The 16,585-nt window shown below is 44.4% G+C and overlaps 1 protein-coding gene across 2 annotated transcripts in view; it reads right to left on the bottom strand.

The window, feature by feature from the left end:
- Nucleotides 1-137: 137 nt before the first annotated feature.
- Nucleotides 138-16,585, bottom strand: part of LOC105893090 (insulin-like growth factor 1 receptor) — a 75,246-nt gene continuing 58,798 nt past the window's right edge. For both annotated transcript variants that reach the window (XM_031587152.2, XM_031587151.2), the window contains exons 17-21: nucleotides 14,857-14,964; nucleotides 14,331-14,490; nucleotides 13,967-14,096; nucleotides 10,044-10,178; nucleotides 138-6,075 (exon numbers count right to left, since the gene is read on the bottom strand). In XM_031587152.2, the coding sequence (XP_031443012.1) occupies nucleotides 5,487-6,075; nucleotides 10,044-10,178; nucleotides 13,967-14,096; nucleotides 14,331-14,490; nucleotides 14,857-14,964 (1,122 nt within the window). In that variant the 3' untranslated portion in view covers nucleotides 138-5,486. The remainder of the gene's footprint in view (nucleotides 6,076-10,043; nucleotides 10,179-13,966; nucleotides 14,097-14,330; nucleotides 14,491-14,856; nucleotides 14,965-16,585) is intronic.

The raw sequence follows: 16,585 nt of genomic DNA on the forward strand, positions 1-16,585 counted from the left end.
TGTGTAATGTTGTCTACTTCAAATGCACATGCATAGGGTGTTGGATAAGATAGCAAGGGTGCATCATCAGTACCAGGGTCTTGAGCCTCCTCCTGGGCAGATAGAATGGGCACAAGAAGGTAGACAGACACTGGAGGTCTAATTAATCATTTTAATATAAACAAAGGAATTTTATATGAATAATTTACACACATTAAATTCAAATGGTAACAAATTGGCCATCATTTGTAAAAAATATATAATAATTATTATAATAATGATAGTAATGAAAAAAAAACAAGAGTTCTGTTTCTGCTGTCCGCTTCACCAGGCTCCAGTGGTAAAGATGAAAGGTAGGACATCCTCTGCCACGAGGGCCGCTAAACTGACAATCTCCAAGGGGAACTGGCATTGATGCAGACTAGAAAATAAATATGTACACTTCTGAACCTGTAAATGATTGTAGACAAATTGTCTTTACACCGGAGCAAGTTTCAAAATTCCATTTCTGAACCTTCTAGAATTTGAACTGCAGAACATGAATCTACCAGAATTCCACATCATGGTTTAGGACGATTAAAGCCACTAATAGGCACAGACTGGACTTGTGTGACCAGACGTACATTACTGGTGACAATGGGAGGATGGAGGGTAGATGCAAATGTAAGGGGGCGGTGGTGATGGTGCATGTGTGCCATGTAACAGATGAAGAGGCAAGCCCTTCAAGTCAGAACAGAAGGAAAAATGTGACCTTTGACCTCTATAACACCAGGGCATCTCTTGCCTCCTGACTCATCCACTTTGTGACATCAGCTACACTCCCCCATCTAGATTTATTCAATAAAGCTTTGGAAGTCTATTACACCTCGCCAAGGCTTCTACGATACGGGGTCCATTTAGTATTCACATTGAAATGCACATTACCAATACATCCTATGCTCTCCTTCCCTTTCTCTGAAAGCCTACATATAAAGCAACATAGACTGATGACACACAGAAGATACTTCTAAACCAGTCCTGCATTAAACCCATCTGACAGCCGTACAAGGAGAAACATTACGCCCTCTATCCAAATCCTGTAGAGTTCATTCCCATCCTGCCTCTGTTAATGTACCAAAGCTTCTGCTTGACCAGACAACACATACCTTGGGAGGATGAAGAGATTTTCGTATATATGGTTAGGATTCTGTGAACAAGTTGTTGATTTGTTGAATGATTGTGCCCATGTTAAAAGATACTCTAGAGAGTTTTCTGATCTGTAAATGCCTGGTTCTCCTGGTTCCCAATCAGTTCATGTCCCAGCATCATTATTACGTATAACTACCCGTAATCTACAGGACAAATGGTCCATTTATGTGTGTGTGTGTGTGTGTGTGTGTGTGTATGTTGAAGAGGTCAGAGGTCCTTTAGTTAGGGTAAGGCTCTGACACCCAGACACCTATGGTATATAGCAGTAGCAGCCGTCTTAAGACATTAAATAGAGATTATCCTCTGCTGAGAACAATGTGTAAGCAGAACAGGCCAGCACACACCTGCTCGCCTGGCCTCTTTTGATTAGAAGAATCCCCTTGTACGAGAACCTCTCCATTTCGGTCATCCACATTAGAGAACTCACCAGAAACTCAGCTGAAGCAACACGAGAGGGAAAAATAGTCAGAAGAAAACTGAAAGAAGAAATGCCAACCTGCTACCTCAAGACTGCATCCTTCGGTCGAGATGGTTTAGTGGGTTTTGTTTGAATCTTCAAACACTTGCCAGCTTCTCTATTAGTTGTTCTTTACAAACCTTAATCCGTATACATCTCTGGCTATGTGTTTAACCTAAAGAGATGCTCTCTCTTCTTGATCTTGTATGTTGAAAGCCAAAGCTGTTACATCCAAGCCTTCTACACAATGTCTTTCTGAGGCTGAATGGCCAGAATAATCAGGTCACCAGCAGCTGACCAGCTTCAACCAGACCAGCGGCAACCGCGCCAGTCAGGAGGAGGAGATCCTAGAGGAGGCTGATGAGACCCCACCCCTCCCCCCTTAGGGAGCAGGGAGGCCTAGGAGTCCGCTGGCATGAGGGGCATGACTGAGATGACATGGAGGGGTTATGGTAATGAAAATAAATGCTATTAATGTATGTTGGTGACACGGATACTGTTAGCAGCAGATGATGTAGCATGTATGTGCATGTTTGTGAGTGAGGGCATGCCAGGGTTTTTTTGTGTAACAGAAAGTCAGTCTCAAAACAATGGAGTAAATGGGATTCGTGTACTCCTATAACTTTGAGTAATAACGGGGGATCTCGACATCATATAGTATGCCTAGAGTATGCCACCTATGACGGATTTATGACTGAGGTTTTGACCCTCGCAGGCAAGACCAGCAGCCATGTCAGTGACCATGTTTGACAGCTGTTGTTCTGGGTTTGGCAGCCCTAATGCTGGAGTTCCTCCTCTGCTTCAATTTGCTGTATCTCTGTCACACATGTGCGCGCGTGTGTATATAACACACACACACACACGGCCGATATAACCCATGTATGGATGTCACTGTTTTGAAGAGTGAGGTAGATAAATGATTGAGAGGGTAGCGTGGAAACAGTCTCAGAGGGAGCAGAGGAAAAGAGAAGAATCTGGACAAACATCAGGAATGGTCACAGCTGGCTGAAGATGAGCTAAAGGTTTGGTTTCCCCTTGGTTTAATAGAACCTCTTTGCCATACTCAACTCTGCTCGAAAGTATTTGTAGGGCTTCATAAAATGCCTTTCACCCCAGTAACAACATCTTCTTTGAAGACACAGGAGAATACCTGGGCTATGTCTGGCTATAGCAGCACTGCCATTGGGGGCTGTCAAACACACCCACCTACCCAGCCATCACTGATCTGTACAAAATGTGGATTAGCACAAGCTGACTACGTAGCATAGCTCCTTTCAGTAGATGGGACAAGCCATTGGTATAGCCAATAACTGCAAGTCTAATTTGAGCTGAATCAGCGGCAACTGGACGTGCATCAATGGTAAACTTCAGTTCGTAAGGACTCCTAGTATTCATTACATGGATTATATGGCATTAACACACAGCCACGTCATCCTCAGTTCTGACCACACAATACATGGGAAAGCAGATTTAACGCGTGCGTGCGTGCGTGTGTATGAACTAACTAGGTCCTTTACAAGGGGAGGCATCTTCTAATTGTAGTGCGTCACACAGTTTCGTAAGGTCCTGGGTCAGGTTGGCATTTACAAACACAAGAGGGAGAGCTGGTCATAAGATGAGCAGAAGAGGAGGAGGAGAAGGAAGAGGTCTGAGCGGACTGAACACCCACATCAGAGCTGGAGACAGGAGACGAAAGACGGAGCTGGCTCAACACTGATTAAGAAGCTGACTCAACACTCAATTTCAAAGCCGTGCTGAAGGATGCTTGGGATGAGAGCCTTTGGATTTGGGAGGAGGAGGAGACACAAAGAAATGCAAATTTAAAAAAAAACATGGATTTCATTTTATGGGAACTTTTTTGATCTTTGTTTTGTTTTCAGGAATGGAAGCTGAAACGGATTGCAGAGGAAACACTGGAAACAAGAAAGAAACCTGAAGATCTCTTCATATAGATATAGATATATATTACAACCACAAAATAAAGAAAAACAAATGAAAGAAAAATAGCAGCTTCCTTCTGTACAGACATTTAAAGTGAACATCTGAACTGTAAAAAAGTCATAGAAAAGTGACACTAACAAACTGATGTCAAGGAGTGTGTGTGTGTATATGTATGTGTTTGCTCTGCGGTACGACACAGAACTGAGACCATCACAGACAGGTGGGTGTGTGTGGGTGTGTGTGCACGAGAGAGAGAGATAGATAGAGAGAGAGATAAGAGAATCCTGGTGTACCTGTGTAACTGTTTCAGGGAGCGCTCCTGTCTGCTGACCTCCTGACCCTTCCAGTGTAACTTCTGGTGTGTGTGTGTGTGTGTGTGTGTGTGTGTGTGTGTGTTTGTGTGTATTGGTTGCACTCTGTGTAAGGCCCAGCTGTGGGTGAGTCGAGGCCCCTTTAGAACAAACCCTCAGATACGATGGAGGAGAAAGAGCCTCCCCCATCTGGAATAAGCTATCAATGGGGAGAAGATACCCCTCGCTCCCAATAACCAATTTCAACCAATCATCAGAGAGAAAGGAGTGAGATCACCCCTTTCAAAATAATCAAGAGACACCCCCTCCAGAATAACCAATCACTGGATAGAAGAGTCTCCCACCCACTACAACCAGCGCATGACTGTTTCAAGTCAGGAGAAAAGAACAGAGAAGAGATGTTGGATTGTGTTTTGATTCAGTGTCCTCCATCCTTATCTGAAGGCAAACCAGAATTCAAATAACTGCAGGGTGAAGGAGCGGGAAGCCTTCAATTGAGAGTTTACAACTTTTGGCAAAAAGGGTAAAGAGTGTAAAAATAGACATTTTGGCAGGTTTGAGACTCACAATGCTTCTGGTTTAATCTCTCGACACACACTCTCCTGAGACCAAACCAGTTAAGGTGTGTGTGTGTGTGTGTATGTGTGTACTCAGAACATCCTCAACCACACCCCCCCACCCCCCCACCCACCAAGAGCCCAAAAGTGTGTGTCTGTTTAAAAACAGAAACACACAGATGCTCACTTCCTCCCCCACCCTCAAGTGCTCATCTGTTGGATTTGCTGCAGAGTTATGCCAATAGTGTCCTCTTGTCTTCCATAATATAGAACAATAACATCATAATAATAATAATAATAATAATAATAATAAATCATAATAATAATCATAATGCCACCTCAATGCTCTACCCTTTATGACAAGCCTGCATTTTGTGTTTTTCCCTATTTGGAAACGTTATAAAAGTAACAAAAAACATTACGAAAACCAGTTTAGCCATCACAGGATAGACTGGGTCCCCCCCTCCCCCCACACACCAAAACATCCCTGTCCCCGAACCCAAACCCGAACCCAGTCCCTCCCCGGGGAAAAGGCTTCAGTCAGTCCTCCAATCTGTCCACTTCCCAAGACAGCAGCAGCAGGTTGGTTGGTGCTAGTGTCAGTTGATAAGAAATAAAAAAAAAAAAAAAAAAAAAAAAAAAAAAATAGGAAAGGTCCACTGAGGTACGGTAGAAACTCCAGTCGTCACGACGATGACGCGCCATTGCCACCCCGTCGCCGCCCATCTTCCAAGCACTCTGGCGCCCCTTAGTGTTCGCATACATACACACAGAAATAAACTCCAGTCCTTCCACACAGCAGGAAATGGCTGGACAGATGTGTAAGAAAAGCCCCGCCCCGCACAACAGTCTCTCTCTCCCACTGTGTCTTTCATGAAGAAGTGAGGAAGCGGAAAGAAAGGGGAGAGAAAGGAGACGAGGGATGAGCGAGAATGAAGGAAGGAAGGAGAGAAAGAGAAGGCGAAAGGAGAGAGGAGATGGAGAACGTGCTGAGAGGAGAAGGAGAGAGATGCGGTCCTGCTCATGTGTGTGTGTGTGTGTGTGATAGTGTGGTCAGCAGGCAGAGGACTGCGGGAGCGGTAACGCCCTCTGACTCTTACGGCCGTTCATGTGTGCGTACGGCTGACTCTCGTCCAGCCCCGCTCCCAGCAACACCATTGGCCCGTTGGCCGCCGCCTGGGCGTGGCCTGAGGGTCTGTCCGAGCCCGGGGAGGAGGAGGGAGAGGAGGGGGCGAGGGGCGAGCCTGTGGCTGCCGAGGCAACGGCTCCGGCTCCAGCTCCAGCGACACTGGATGGGGAAGCGGGGGCGTTGCTGTTGCTGCCGCCGCCTCCGCCACCGCTGCTGGAGGCTGTCGCCGCGGCTACAGCAGCGTCTGTGGCAGCGTGGGCGTTGGCACTGGAGGGGGGTGCGCTGGCGTTGGCAGCGGTCAGTGGTGTGAGGCTGTTCTGAGCGCCCAGCAGCACGTTGTGCATGGTGTCCATGTCCAGCTCCTCTGTGTCGGGGGCTTTGTTCTCCTCGCTGTAGAAGAAGCTCAACTCCCGGAACGGCGCCTCCAGCTCCTCCTTGATGCTGCTGATGATCTCCAGGAAGGACGGCCGCATCTTTGGGTTGTACTGCCAGCACATCCGCATCAGTTCAAACCTACACACACACACACACACACACACACACACAGTTAACAGGAGAAAACAACACACACAGATATAGACAAAAACAATTACAGACCGCTTTAATAGGCGACCAAAACACACACCCACAGACCGGTTTAACAGGAGAATCACATACACACGTTTGTTATGTGTGTGTGTGTGTGTGTGTGTGTGTGTGTGTGTGTGTGTGTGTGTGTGTACACACACTCAAACCTACACACTCACAGATACGTTCTTTTCAAAGATTCTCAGGTAACCAAATGCAATCCAGTGTGCTAACACCAATCTCACACACACAGGACACACACACTTGCAAAGAAAACAACCCACACACACCCCTTTCCATCAAATGACCAATAGATGGCGCTGCTGTCCAAAGATCTGTCATACGACACTGCAGTAAAACACACACACACGTAACGTATGTAATGAATGCATGCTAAAGAAAGACAACACCAAATGCTGATAACGCATCACATACACCAGCCTGGGTTGTGTGTTTCCCTCTCACAGACACTCACACGCAACGCCACGCAATGCCTTGGAGGGTAGTCACAGGGAGCTAAAACGGACCGAACTAATTACATCAGAGAGCACACAAACAAGTCAAGTGACAAACAAACAAACAAACAGAAATTACTTGACAGGACAACACCTTAAATTACATAAACAAGCTCAGAATACCAGCTAGCACAAACAACTCACAGCCAGCTCAGCCATGCAACCACACACACACACACACACACACACACACACACACACACACAGATCCTAGATGACACACCCCATTTTCTATACTACTGGACACCAAACCAAGCTCCTGCCGTGAGGACACTGGTCCTTAACACCCATCTCCAATGTCCTGAGTAAGTACGTGCTAATGGTGAGACTGCAAATAGACTGATGAGACATCCCCGAATCTGTGTTTGCATGACTGGGCTCACATACAACAGCAAGGCAAGTCTGTCTGGAGAGACCTGACTGTTGTGGAGAATGTGAACGTCAACTGTGTGTGTGTGTGTGTGTGTGTGTGTGTGTGTGTGTGTGTGAATGTCAAATCTGTTCTAGAGTGTTCTGCTGATTACAGTAGACGCTAAATTGACCTGCTGCAAACCGCAGGGGATTACATTCCTTAAAGATCATGTGGTACTGGTATACACACACACACACACACACACACACACAAATGTGTTACTTTAACTTAGGCAAATGATCTGCATGACCGTGTGTGTGTGTGTGCGTGCGTGCGTGCGTGCACTTCAGAAGCTGCCCTGCTGTTTGACCCAGCATTCTTCATATGGGAGACATGTTACAGGGTGCTCACTATTTCACAGGTCCACATTCATTGCGAGAGGTGGGTATTACACAGGTCAAAGTTCCACAGGATTGGTGGATAGGACACCACAGCCTTGGTGTTTTTAGCACCTCGCTCTACCAGCTTGGCAACAGGAACACCACATTCAGTTGCCAGGGGTAAACTTAATGCCTGGTTAAAAAAAAAACGAAATCATACATTTTTTGTCAGGATCAGTATTTGACGAAGGCATATTGCCTCCCACGAATTATCCATTCCTGGGCTACAGCCAGCTAGCCACACAGCAACAGAATTTAGCACCCCGGTAACTCGGCAACCATAAACAACATTCACTCTACAGACTGGGCAACAGAGTAGAGAAGAGCGTCTCCATAGCTCTGAAAATATATATGGATGAAGTTTCCCTTCAGGACAATAAAGTATACCTTACAAAATGTATAAAGGACCCGCAAAAAGTAGAACAGAGCATCTTAGAAGCCCTTTTTATATATAACATAAAGGAGGGCAGCAGTCTTATAAGGGCTACACACACACGTGAAAAAAAGTGCTATTCTCCACTACAAAGGTGCAGAAATGGTTCTCTTCCCACCTGTGGCCAGGCTGTGCATATGTGACTGAGTGGAGGGGTGGCGGTGCGAACAGGCCAAATTGCTGAGAGTGGTACGTAAGTGATGCCAGGTTCTGGCCGGACGAGGAATGATAGTCATTCCCAGCACAGCAGTCAAGCTGGCATGATCACTGCACCTCCTCTTACTGCATTTGGCAAGCACACTCTGTCTACTCGTCCTGGTTTATTTACCACACACACACACACACACACACACACACACCACATGACCCGTCTGACGTCTGTGCCAAAGCGCCGTCACCTGAAATACACTGGCAGAATGTTGAGCAGAGCGCAGGAGGCTGAGGCCACAAGAGTGACGCACATGCTTTAAGCGTGCCAGCCTGTTGTTGCCCGCACCCCAATACGTCGTCACGATCATGACGTCTGTGGGCACACTGAGAATGCCAACACTACACTGCGTGCATATTTACTACGCAAGTGAGTAATCTGACCTGATCATTGTTTCTAATCAGATTTCCCAACTCCAAACCTTATAAACCTGAATACTTATTGGATTTCATCATCTTCAGGTGATGTGTGTTTGTGCAATGGAGGAGAGTGTGTTCTTAAGTGATGACCTCAGGTAACCCCCCCCCAAAAAAGTCCAAAAATGTAAAAAATAAAAGTCCAAAATTGTAAAATGCCTTCCAGACAGATGCAACACTCTTGAAATTAATAGACTATTGAGGGGTGACCACTGTACGACCACGCGTTTTGTTGCGAAGAGTCAACAGGTTCACAAAAAAAAAAACAGAGAAGAAAAGACGCAAATGAACTTCAAAAGACCAGAAAAAAATGAAACATGAAGCTACCAGGAACCCATTATTCTCCAGTCAACCATATCTTGAAGCGGCCAGAAGTGTGAGGTGTCAAGTACTCAGAGTCATGGCCACGGTGAAGGAGGCTGAAACACAATCACCACTGAAGAAGATTTACAAGTTGAGGCATCAAGATTGAGCCAAGAAATATCAGATTTTTCAAAGGCTTTAAGGACGGATGAAACGAGGGGCCCTGGCTGGCTCTCACTTATACTCACAGGGCAGGGAGGGATGGTAAATGGACTGCATTATATAGCGCTTTTCTACTCAAAGCGCTTTACAGATTATTGCCTCAGACATCTACCCATTCACACACCGATGGCGGAAGCTACTATCTAAGGTGCCAACCTGCACATTGGGTTCAGTGTCTTGCCGCAGCATTCAAGGCGGCCATGATCTTCACGCAGGACAACGCTCGTTCCCACACGTCCAAGCACTCCACTGCTTGGACAGGCAGCCAAGGCCTCAAAGGTGACTGAATATTGACCTGGCCCCCTTCCTCACCTGACTTACATCCGTTTGGGAACTTGTGGGCTTCGTGTGTAAACTTGTGAGGAGATTTAGAGTGAGGGAAGACGATACACCTCCTTGAACAGCGTTTGGGAGGCTGTGGTTGCTGCCACAGCGAAAGTTGATCGTGAACAGATCAAGAAACTCATGGCAGTTGTGGAAAAGTAGGGGGGCTATATGAGTTGCTGGATACTTTTGAGAGGCCAACTAAATGATTTGTCAATGTTTTTACAGTTACTCTAAATGTTGGGGATAAACAAGTGAGTTGGGAAACACTATCTTTGTAATTTAGTTGCCTAATAATTCTGTATTCTAATAGTTTAACCTAATAACTGTGAACACTTATATATATTCCCCTTAGAAAGTGAATCAACTCACTTTTCCTTTGTTAAACATTCAGGTTTGAGGCTCAATAACATTTTGGGTTAACTGAGAGCACTATATTTGTTCAATCCTGAGGAATACAATATGCCATCTAACTGTGCACAGGGCCACCCACACAGACTTCAACAGGCACTGCTGCCTGTGCTGTGCTGAGCTCCACTGACTACCTGCACTTGAATTTGAACATGAACTTAAAACACACATAAATGTGTGCATAGATGTACCGTCACGTGATGCATCGGACAAAAATAGTGTGAGTGTGTGTGAGTGTGAGTGTGAGTCTGTGTCCGTGTGTCCGTGTGTCCGTGTGTGTGTGTACATACAGCATGTCAGGGCAGTTGTCGGGCTTGTCCAGCAGGCCTCCCTCCATGACGAAGCGCAGCACCTGCTCGTTGGACATGCCCTGGTAGGGCTGCTCCGCCAGGGTGGAAATCTCCCACAGCACCACCCCAAACGACCTGGAGGGGGCGACAGAGAAAGAGATAGAGGGGTCAATATAAATGCATACATTTAGGCACCAGTGACGCATTGGCAGATCGAAATGAGTGGGTTCACGCGGATTTCCTGAATGATATTCAGGTCTTTTGTGGGCAGGTCCATTATAATAAAAATTGAGCAGATTAGTCAAATATTGACAACAGATCAATATCAATATGAATCAATTGAATGAATGAATCTAAATTAGGGATGCACGATATTGAATTTTAGCCGATATCCGATATGCCGATATTTACAAGCTCATTTTGGCCGATTGCCGATACCGATATATACACCTCTGCTTTTTAATTATTGAAAAGTCTCTCCTGTACTAGAATTAATCTGTTATTATGATAGGGTATTGCTGTAGATACGGGACATTAAAAACTTGATTTGTATCATTTCAGAAATAGACATTCACTCATGAAACTATTTAAATAATTTCAAATATGGCAGATTTATTTATATTTTCACGTCACAATTTTCATACTTGAACAGTACCAACTTGAACAACTACACTCTGGAAATGCAACTTGGCTAACTTGGCAAGCTAACGTTGGTTAACTGACTTACATTTTAATAACATCCCTTCTAGGATTTCTAGACTAATCTATGTAAGGTTATTGCCAAGTTAGCTATATAAATTCCATATATGCAAAAGTAAGCCATGTACAGATAGCGTGGGCTCGTGACATAACGTTTCACATCCCGTCAAATGAGATCATCAACTTCGCTGGTGTCACGTAGCATGCAAGCTAAATAGCTAGTGTTGTAGCTAACTAGCAACTTATTAACTTCTATTAGCGCGCGACAGGTAATGTTGCAAAGCCTTGCACGCGAGTGGTCTGCATCTATGCATGCAACCTACATTACGGCCAAGCTGTCGTCTCCTCTTCCATCTCCTGAAAAGTTTCCTGACAAATAGCATGTCAACATCCTCTGATACTGTGAAGTACTGCCACACAGCCGACGTGTTGAATTACTTTGTTGGCGCTCATAGTAACCAAAACATTTGCTTCGCGTGCGCATAATTTGAACGTCGGGTACATCGGCAGAAATGTTCATATCTGCAGATGCCGATAATTAAGTTTTTAAGCTTTTATCTGCAGATACCGATGTCGTGCCGATATTATCGTGCATCCCTAATCTAAATCACAAAAGGCTACGTCTGGGAGAGTACAAAGACATACAGCGAAGGAAAGTAAAGCATTTGGGGACGTTGTAGGCAAAGACGATGGCAGTACTGGGGATAATTGTCAACAACGTTGACACGTTGGGACCTAATAGTAAGTAGCCCTGTAAAATATCGCTAACCTAGTCGAATGTTTGCAACAATGCGTGTGGCAATTTCATAACCTCCCCACAGGGCTGTCAGCTAAACGGCCTTATAGCCTTATGTCATTGTTTAATTCACGACAATGCTTAGTGTTTGTGCTGCATTTGTTTGACCAAAGGATGTTGTGAATGCTCCAGGCAGGCTTCGCTAACTACAGAGGCCATTCTGTTCTTTTTTGAAAGTAGAAGTTTACCTAGCTCAAAGAATGCATTAATTCATGTGAAATGAGCACACAAAAAAAAAAAAAAAACAGTGGACATAATTTTGAATATATGTGGTTCCAGTCAGGTTGCATGGGGTAACTTCGGGTTGCTTGTGAGTAGGGGTGGGCGATAAGGCCAAAATCTTCTATCACGGTATTTGTAATTATATATCACGGTTACGGTATATATCACGGTTTATTATACGTAGGTGGACCAGATTTCAGTTTGTGAAAAAGAGGACACATCAGCGGTGGCGAAATGTGTCCACAGACATAGGCTATACTGTATGATCATTTATTTATTGACCCTTAAGAACACTAAGGTGCAGAAACAATACTGCCTCAATAGGCCATTGGCCTAAGCAATAGTGGCCAGTATATGCCTACTTTGTACTGAACGTTTCCATTGAATCTTTAAATAGTAAGATTAAAACAAAGTGCATGTAGTGGCATTTAGTCCAGTGCTTATGTGGCTTTCAGTGGTTCTTTAATGTACTTTCAGAAGATAAATCAAGTGTTAACTTTCTTTTCAATGTTTGTTAATATGTTAACGCAATAATAATGAGAAAAACATTTTCTTATATGGCCACATATTAAAATAAGAAAATTAAGAAGTTGGCAATTACACAGACGCCCCATTGACCGCTTCAGCCCGTTGCTGCGACGTGCAAACGTCGCCGCAATATTGGTGAGGTGAAGCCTGTAAACAAACGCAAGTAAACGATGGAGCTGCGGTTTTTCTGCATAAAAAGCACTTTAGCGTTTACATTTTTCTCAAACGATTTCACTGAGTTGTTTTTATATTCAAGGGTTTATGATCTAGGTGGAGTACCAAAACAAGTTTTGTCTCCATGTTACTTAGAATCTCGACAGTTATATTCGCCATAGACGCTCACTGTTCTTGTGCTCCCATAGCTCATTCACTATGAAATACTGAAAATAAATCTAAACTATCGAAATAGTGCATCTTTAACTACTAATATTTGACCATCATTGAGAAAAATGGAACAGAATCTGCAAATGAATGGCTACACTAGACACTTTTCAGTTCATATTTTTCAGTAGATCTTTCAGTAGAATCTTTCCCAACAGTCGAGGATTACTCAACAAGTAGGCATGACAGTCCTTGCAGGTCATGTGCTTAAAAATGGTACTAGGTATCGTATTATACGGCTCTTCAGAATGTTCAAAAAAGTTCAGTTGATTTGAATGGGCCACCCCAACGTTTGCAGGTCTGTAATTTCTTTATATTCACTGCTACGAAAAAGTAATGACCATCATTGGCAACGGGTTTTGTGCTTTAATTCACGTCTTTCATATCATATCATTCCGCAAGTGGTCCGGTCATTTAACGTAACTTGAAGTCAACAAGTAATGGGTTGCTACGCAACACCTGAAACTTGAAAGTTCTATTTCCCTGAAGAACTATTTTTTCTAAACGGAAATCACGAAACGGCAACAGAATCGTTAAAGAGGTATCTATTTTGGAGGAATGTCTTCTATCGTTTTGGCGAGTAACTGTATAATAAGCGGGATGATGTATAGTTTGGAGGTCATTATCTAAAAATAAATCGATTGGATTTCAAAATAAGAGCATACCGCGGTTGAAACGGTATAGCCAAATCTCTCCCCGTAGACACATTTCTACCGTTGCACGGTATATACCGTCATACCGCCCAGCCCTACTTGTGAGTAGACACGCTCATCACAGGTAGGCCTACAATAATTCTTGTCATGTTACATTTTAGTTGTGTGTATCTTGGAGAGAATCATTAGCTCCCACCATCTATAAACTTTATAATTAAATACATTATTTTACCTTGGCTGGTAGAATCTCGAACACTTAGAGCACACACAGATCAATAGGGTCCTCTGTGTGTGTGTGTGTGTGTGTGTGTGTGTGTGAGAGTCTGTGATGGAGTTTGTTTATTTCATTTGCAGGACAGTGTGTTAAGTTATGCGCCTGTGTCAACTGACCAACACAAGCACTCAAAGTATTTATCACCGAAGTGCTGATTAGTCTGGATGGAACTGTTTCTAACAAGTACAGAGTGGGACACACACACACACACACACACACACACACACACACACACACAGGGAGGTGCGAAGGGAGAGGTTCAGCAACACACAAACACAGAAAGAGGAGGATAGACCAAAAAAAGAGAAGGAGAACCTGAGACAAAGACAGAGAGAGAGAGAGACAGAGGAAGACAGGGATATGTCCTCACCAGACGTCAGACATGGTGGTGAAGACTCCGTCCTTGAGGGACTCTGGGGACATCCAGCGCACTGGCAGGAGGCCTTTCCCTCCCTTGCGGTAGTAGTCCGTCTCATAGATGTCCCGCGTCATGCCAAAGTCTGAGACACACACACACACACAGTACATATTCATATAAGACCTTTACCAAGAATACATATAAAATCTTTACCAAGAATACATCAATGCATTTGATGCCCATTTGTTGCCTGCTTGTAAGTGCAGACGTGTAGGTGTGTGTGTGTGTGTGTGTGTGTGTGTGTGTGTGTGTGTGTGTTTATGTGACGGTAAGGAGCGCACAGCCGTGTATGTGCACACATATTCGCGACCCTCACCTCCGATCTTGACGGTGAAGTCCTCGGCCACCATGCAGTTCCTGGCTGCCAGGTCTCTGTGCACAAACTTGTTGGCGTTGAGGTAGGACATGCCGTCTGCAATCTCCCCAGTCATCTGGATCATCTTCTTCAGAGGGGGTAGGGGCAGGCTCGTACAGCTCTGCAGGATCGACACACACTTTACAGTGTTAGGGTGTGTGTGTGTGTGTGTGTGTGTGTGTGTGTGTGTGTTCGTGAGTGTGTATGTGGGTGAGGGAGAGAGTGAGTGCATGGGTTAGGTGTGTGTATCTGTATTTCTTTTTGACATGTAATAATATCGAATGACTCTGTAGGTTGCGTGAGTGAGCGTGTGAGCACGTGGACTACTTTGGCACAGTGATCTTTAGTAACTTGAGTATGGAGTGCGTGTGTGTGTGTGTGTGTGTGTGTGTGTGTGTGTGTGTGTGTGTATTCCTCCTTGGGACATAGTGATCGGGGTGTGTGTGTGTGTGTGTGTGTGTGTGTGTGTGTGTGTGTGTGTGCATACCTCTTTGGCACGAAGTGATCTCAGGTAACTCTTCAGGTCTCCCCGAGTCATAAGCTCCATGATCACCAGAGTGGGCTGTCCCTGTGAGACCACGCCCAACAGACGCACCTGGACCAATGATAAAACAGCATGATTATTAACTAGGGCTGTCAATAGATAAAAAAAAAATTAACTAATTAATCTCACATTTTGAAATTCATTAATCTAGATTAATCGCGATTAAAAGTTTGTTTGTCTGTTTTTTTTTTTTTACTTCCAATGAAAAATATCTCAATTTCCATACATTGTCAATCAAATGAGCTGTGACACCCAGGTAATTGTCATTGATGACTGATGTCCAGTGGTCACCAGTAAGGGTGACGGTGGCAGCTTGCTCGAGGAGCTGAATTTTTCGTGCTCTCTCGCCGTCATAAAAGGAATGTATGCGAGACACAATGGTGCCCCTCGACGGTAAATCATAAGAGTTGTCTCCTGAAGCAATTCGAATCACCTCAGTCAGCCCAACGTCCTTAACTATGTTGATGGTCCGACAGTCACCGGCAACCCAAACTGCTAAAGCGTTGGTAACCTTTTCATGGACTGGTCTAGTTATTTTACTAGAGAAGTCGTAGAGTGTGGGTTGGCGACCATCTAACCTGGGACTGCTTTCTGTCGGGTGCTTTGCATTAAGGTGATAACTTAAAGACGAGCTGCTTCTGTGATAGCTAAATTCAATTTGACAAATGCTACATACAACTTTAGTTTTGTCGATTGTTCCGTAATTTTGCCATTTAAACAGAAACTTTCCGCCCAACAATCCCTCAGTTCTCTCCGTCTTCAACTACCGCAGTGCTTCTCAAACTTTTTCTGTCATTCCCCACTTTTAACAAGGGGGGCTTTTGGTAGGCCAAGACCCCTACTTAATTTGCCCGAGGGGACACAGGTTCAAGTCTGGCCTGATGTAATTTCCCAATCCTCTCCCCACCTCTTCTCCGCATCGCTTCCTGTCAACTTCATAACTATCCAAATAAAGGCATTAAAAAAAAAAAAAAAAAAAAAAAAACATTTTATTTGTTTTTTAAATTGCGTTAATTGCGTTAAATTATTTTATCGCGTTAATCGCGGCCGCATTAATCGCATAGATTAACGCGTTAACGCTGACAGCCCTATTATTAACATATAGCAGTCACCCGAAGCGACCAATCCCCTAAATAACTAGTGTACATGGGTGCCAACTCCATGGGTCATCAGAAGCTCAGGCACCTACAGCAAAGTGTGCCATGTGCAGTGAATGTTTCACTTCGGGTCTCTACTCATGGGGGGTCAAGCCCTGGATTGTGTAGTGCCTCGAGACAATTTTATTGTTTTGGCACTATATAAATGAAATTCAATTTGAATTGAATTACTCTTACTGTGGTCCAACAGGTCCCCTCAGTTGCCACTCCATTAGTATGTCATTGACAGGTGTAGCTGTGACCTTACTGGCTCAAAAAGTGACTATTTTACTTGTTTGTTGGCCATTTTGTATTGATATTGTTGGTTAGAATAGGGCCATATAACAGATAATAGGCATATGGTGAATTGTGTCGGTCTTTGCAGAGTTCAAAGCTAATAGCATTACGTTCCAAGCACCCACTGGGAAATAGTAATCGCTGCCTATGCTGATGTGTGTGCGCATGCTTAGCACCACCACCCCCCCCCCCCCCACACCACACACACACACACACACACACACACACACACACACACA

This window comes from Clupea harengus, chromosome 20, assembly GCF_900700415.2.
Source record: "Clupea harengus chromosome 20, Ch_v2.0.2, whole genome shotgun sequence".
NCBI lineage: Eukaryota > Metazoa > Chordata > Actinopteri > Clupeiformes > Clupeidae > Clupea > Clupea harengus.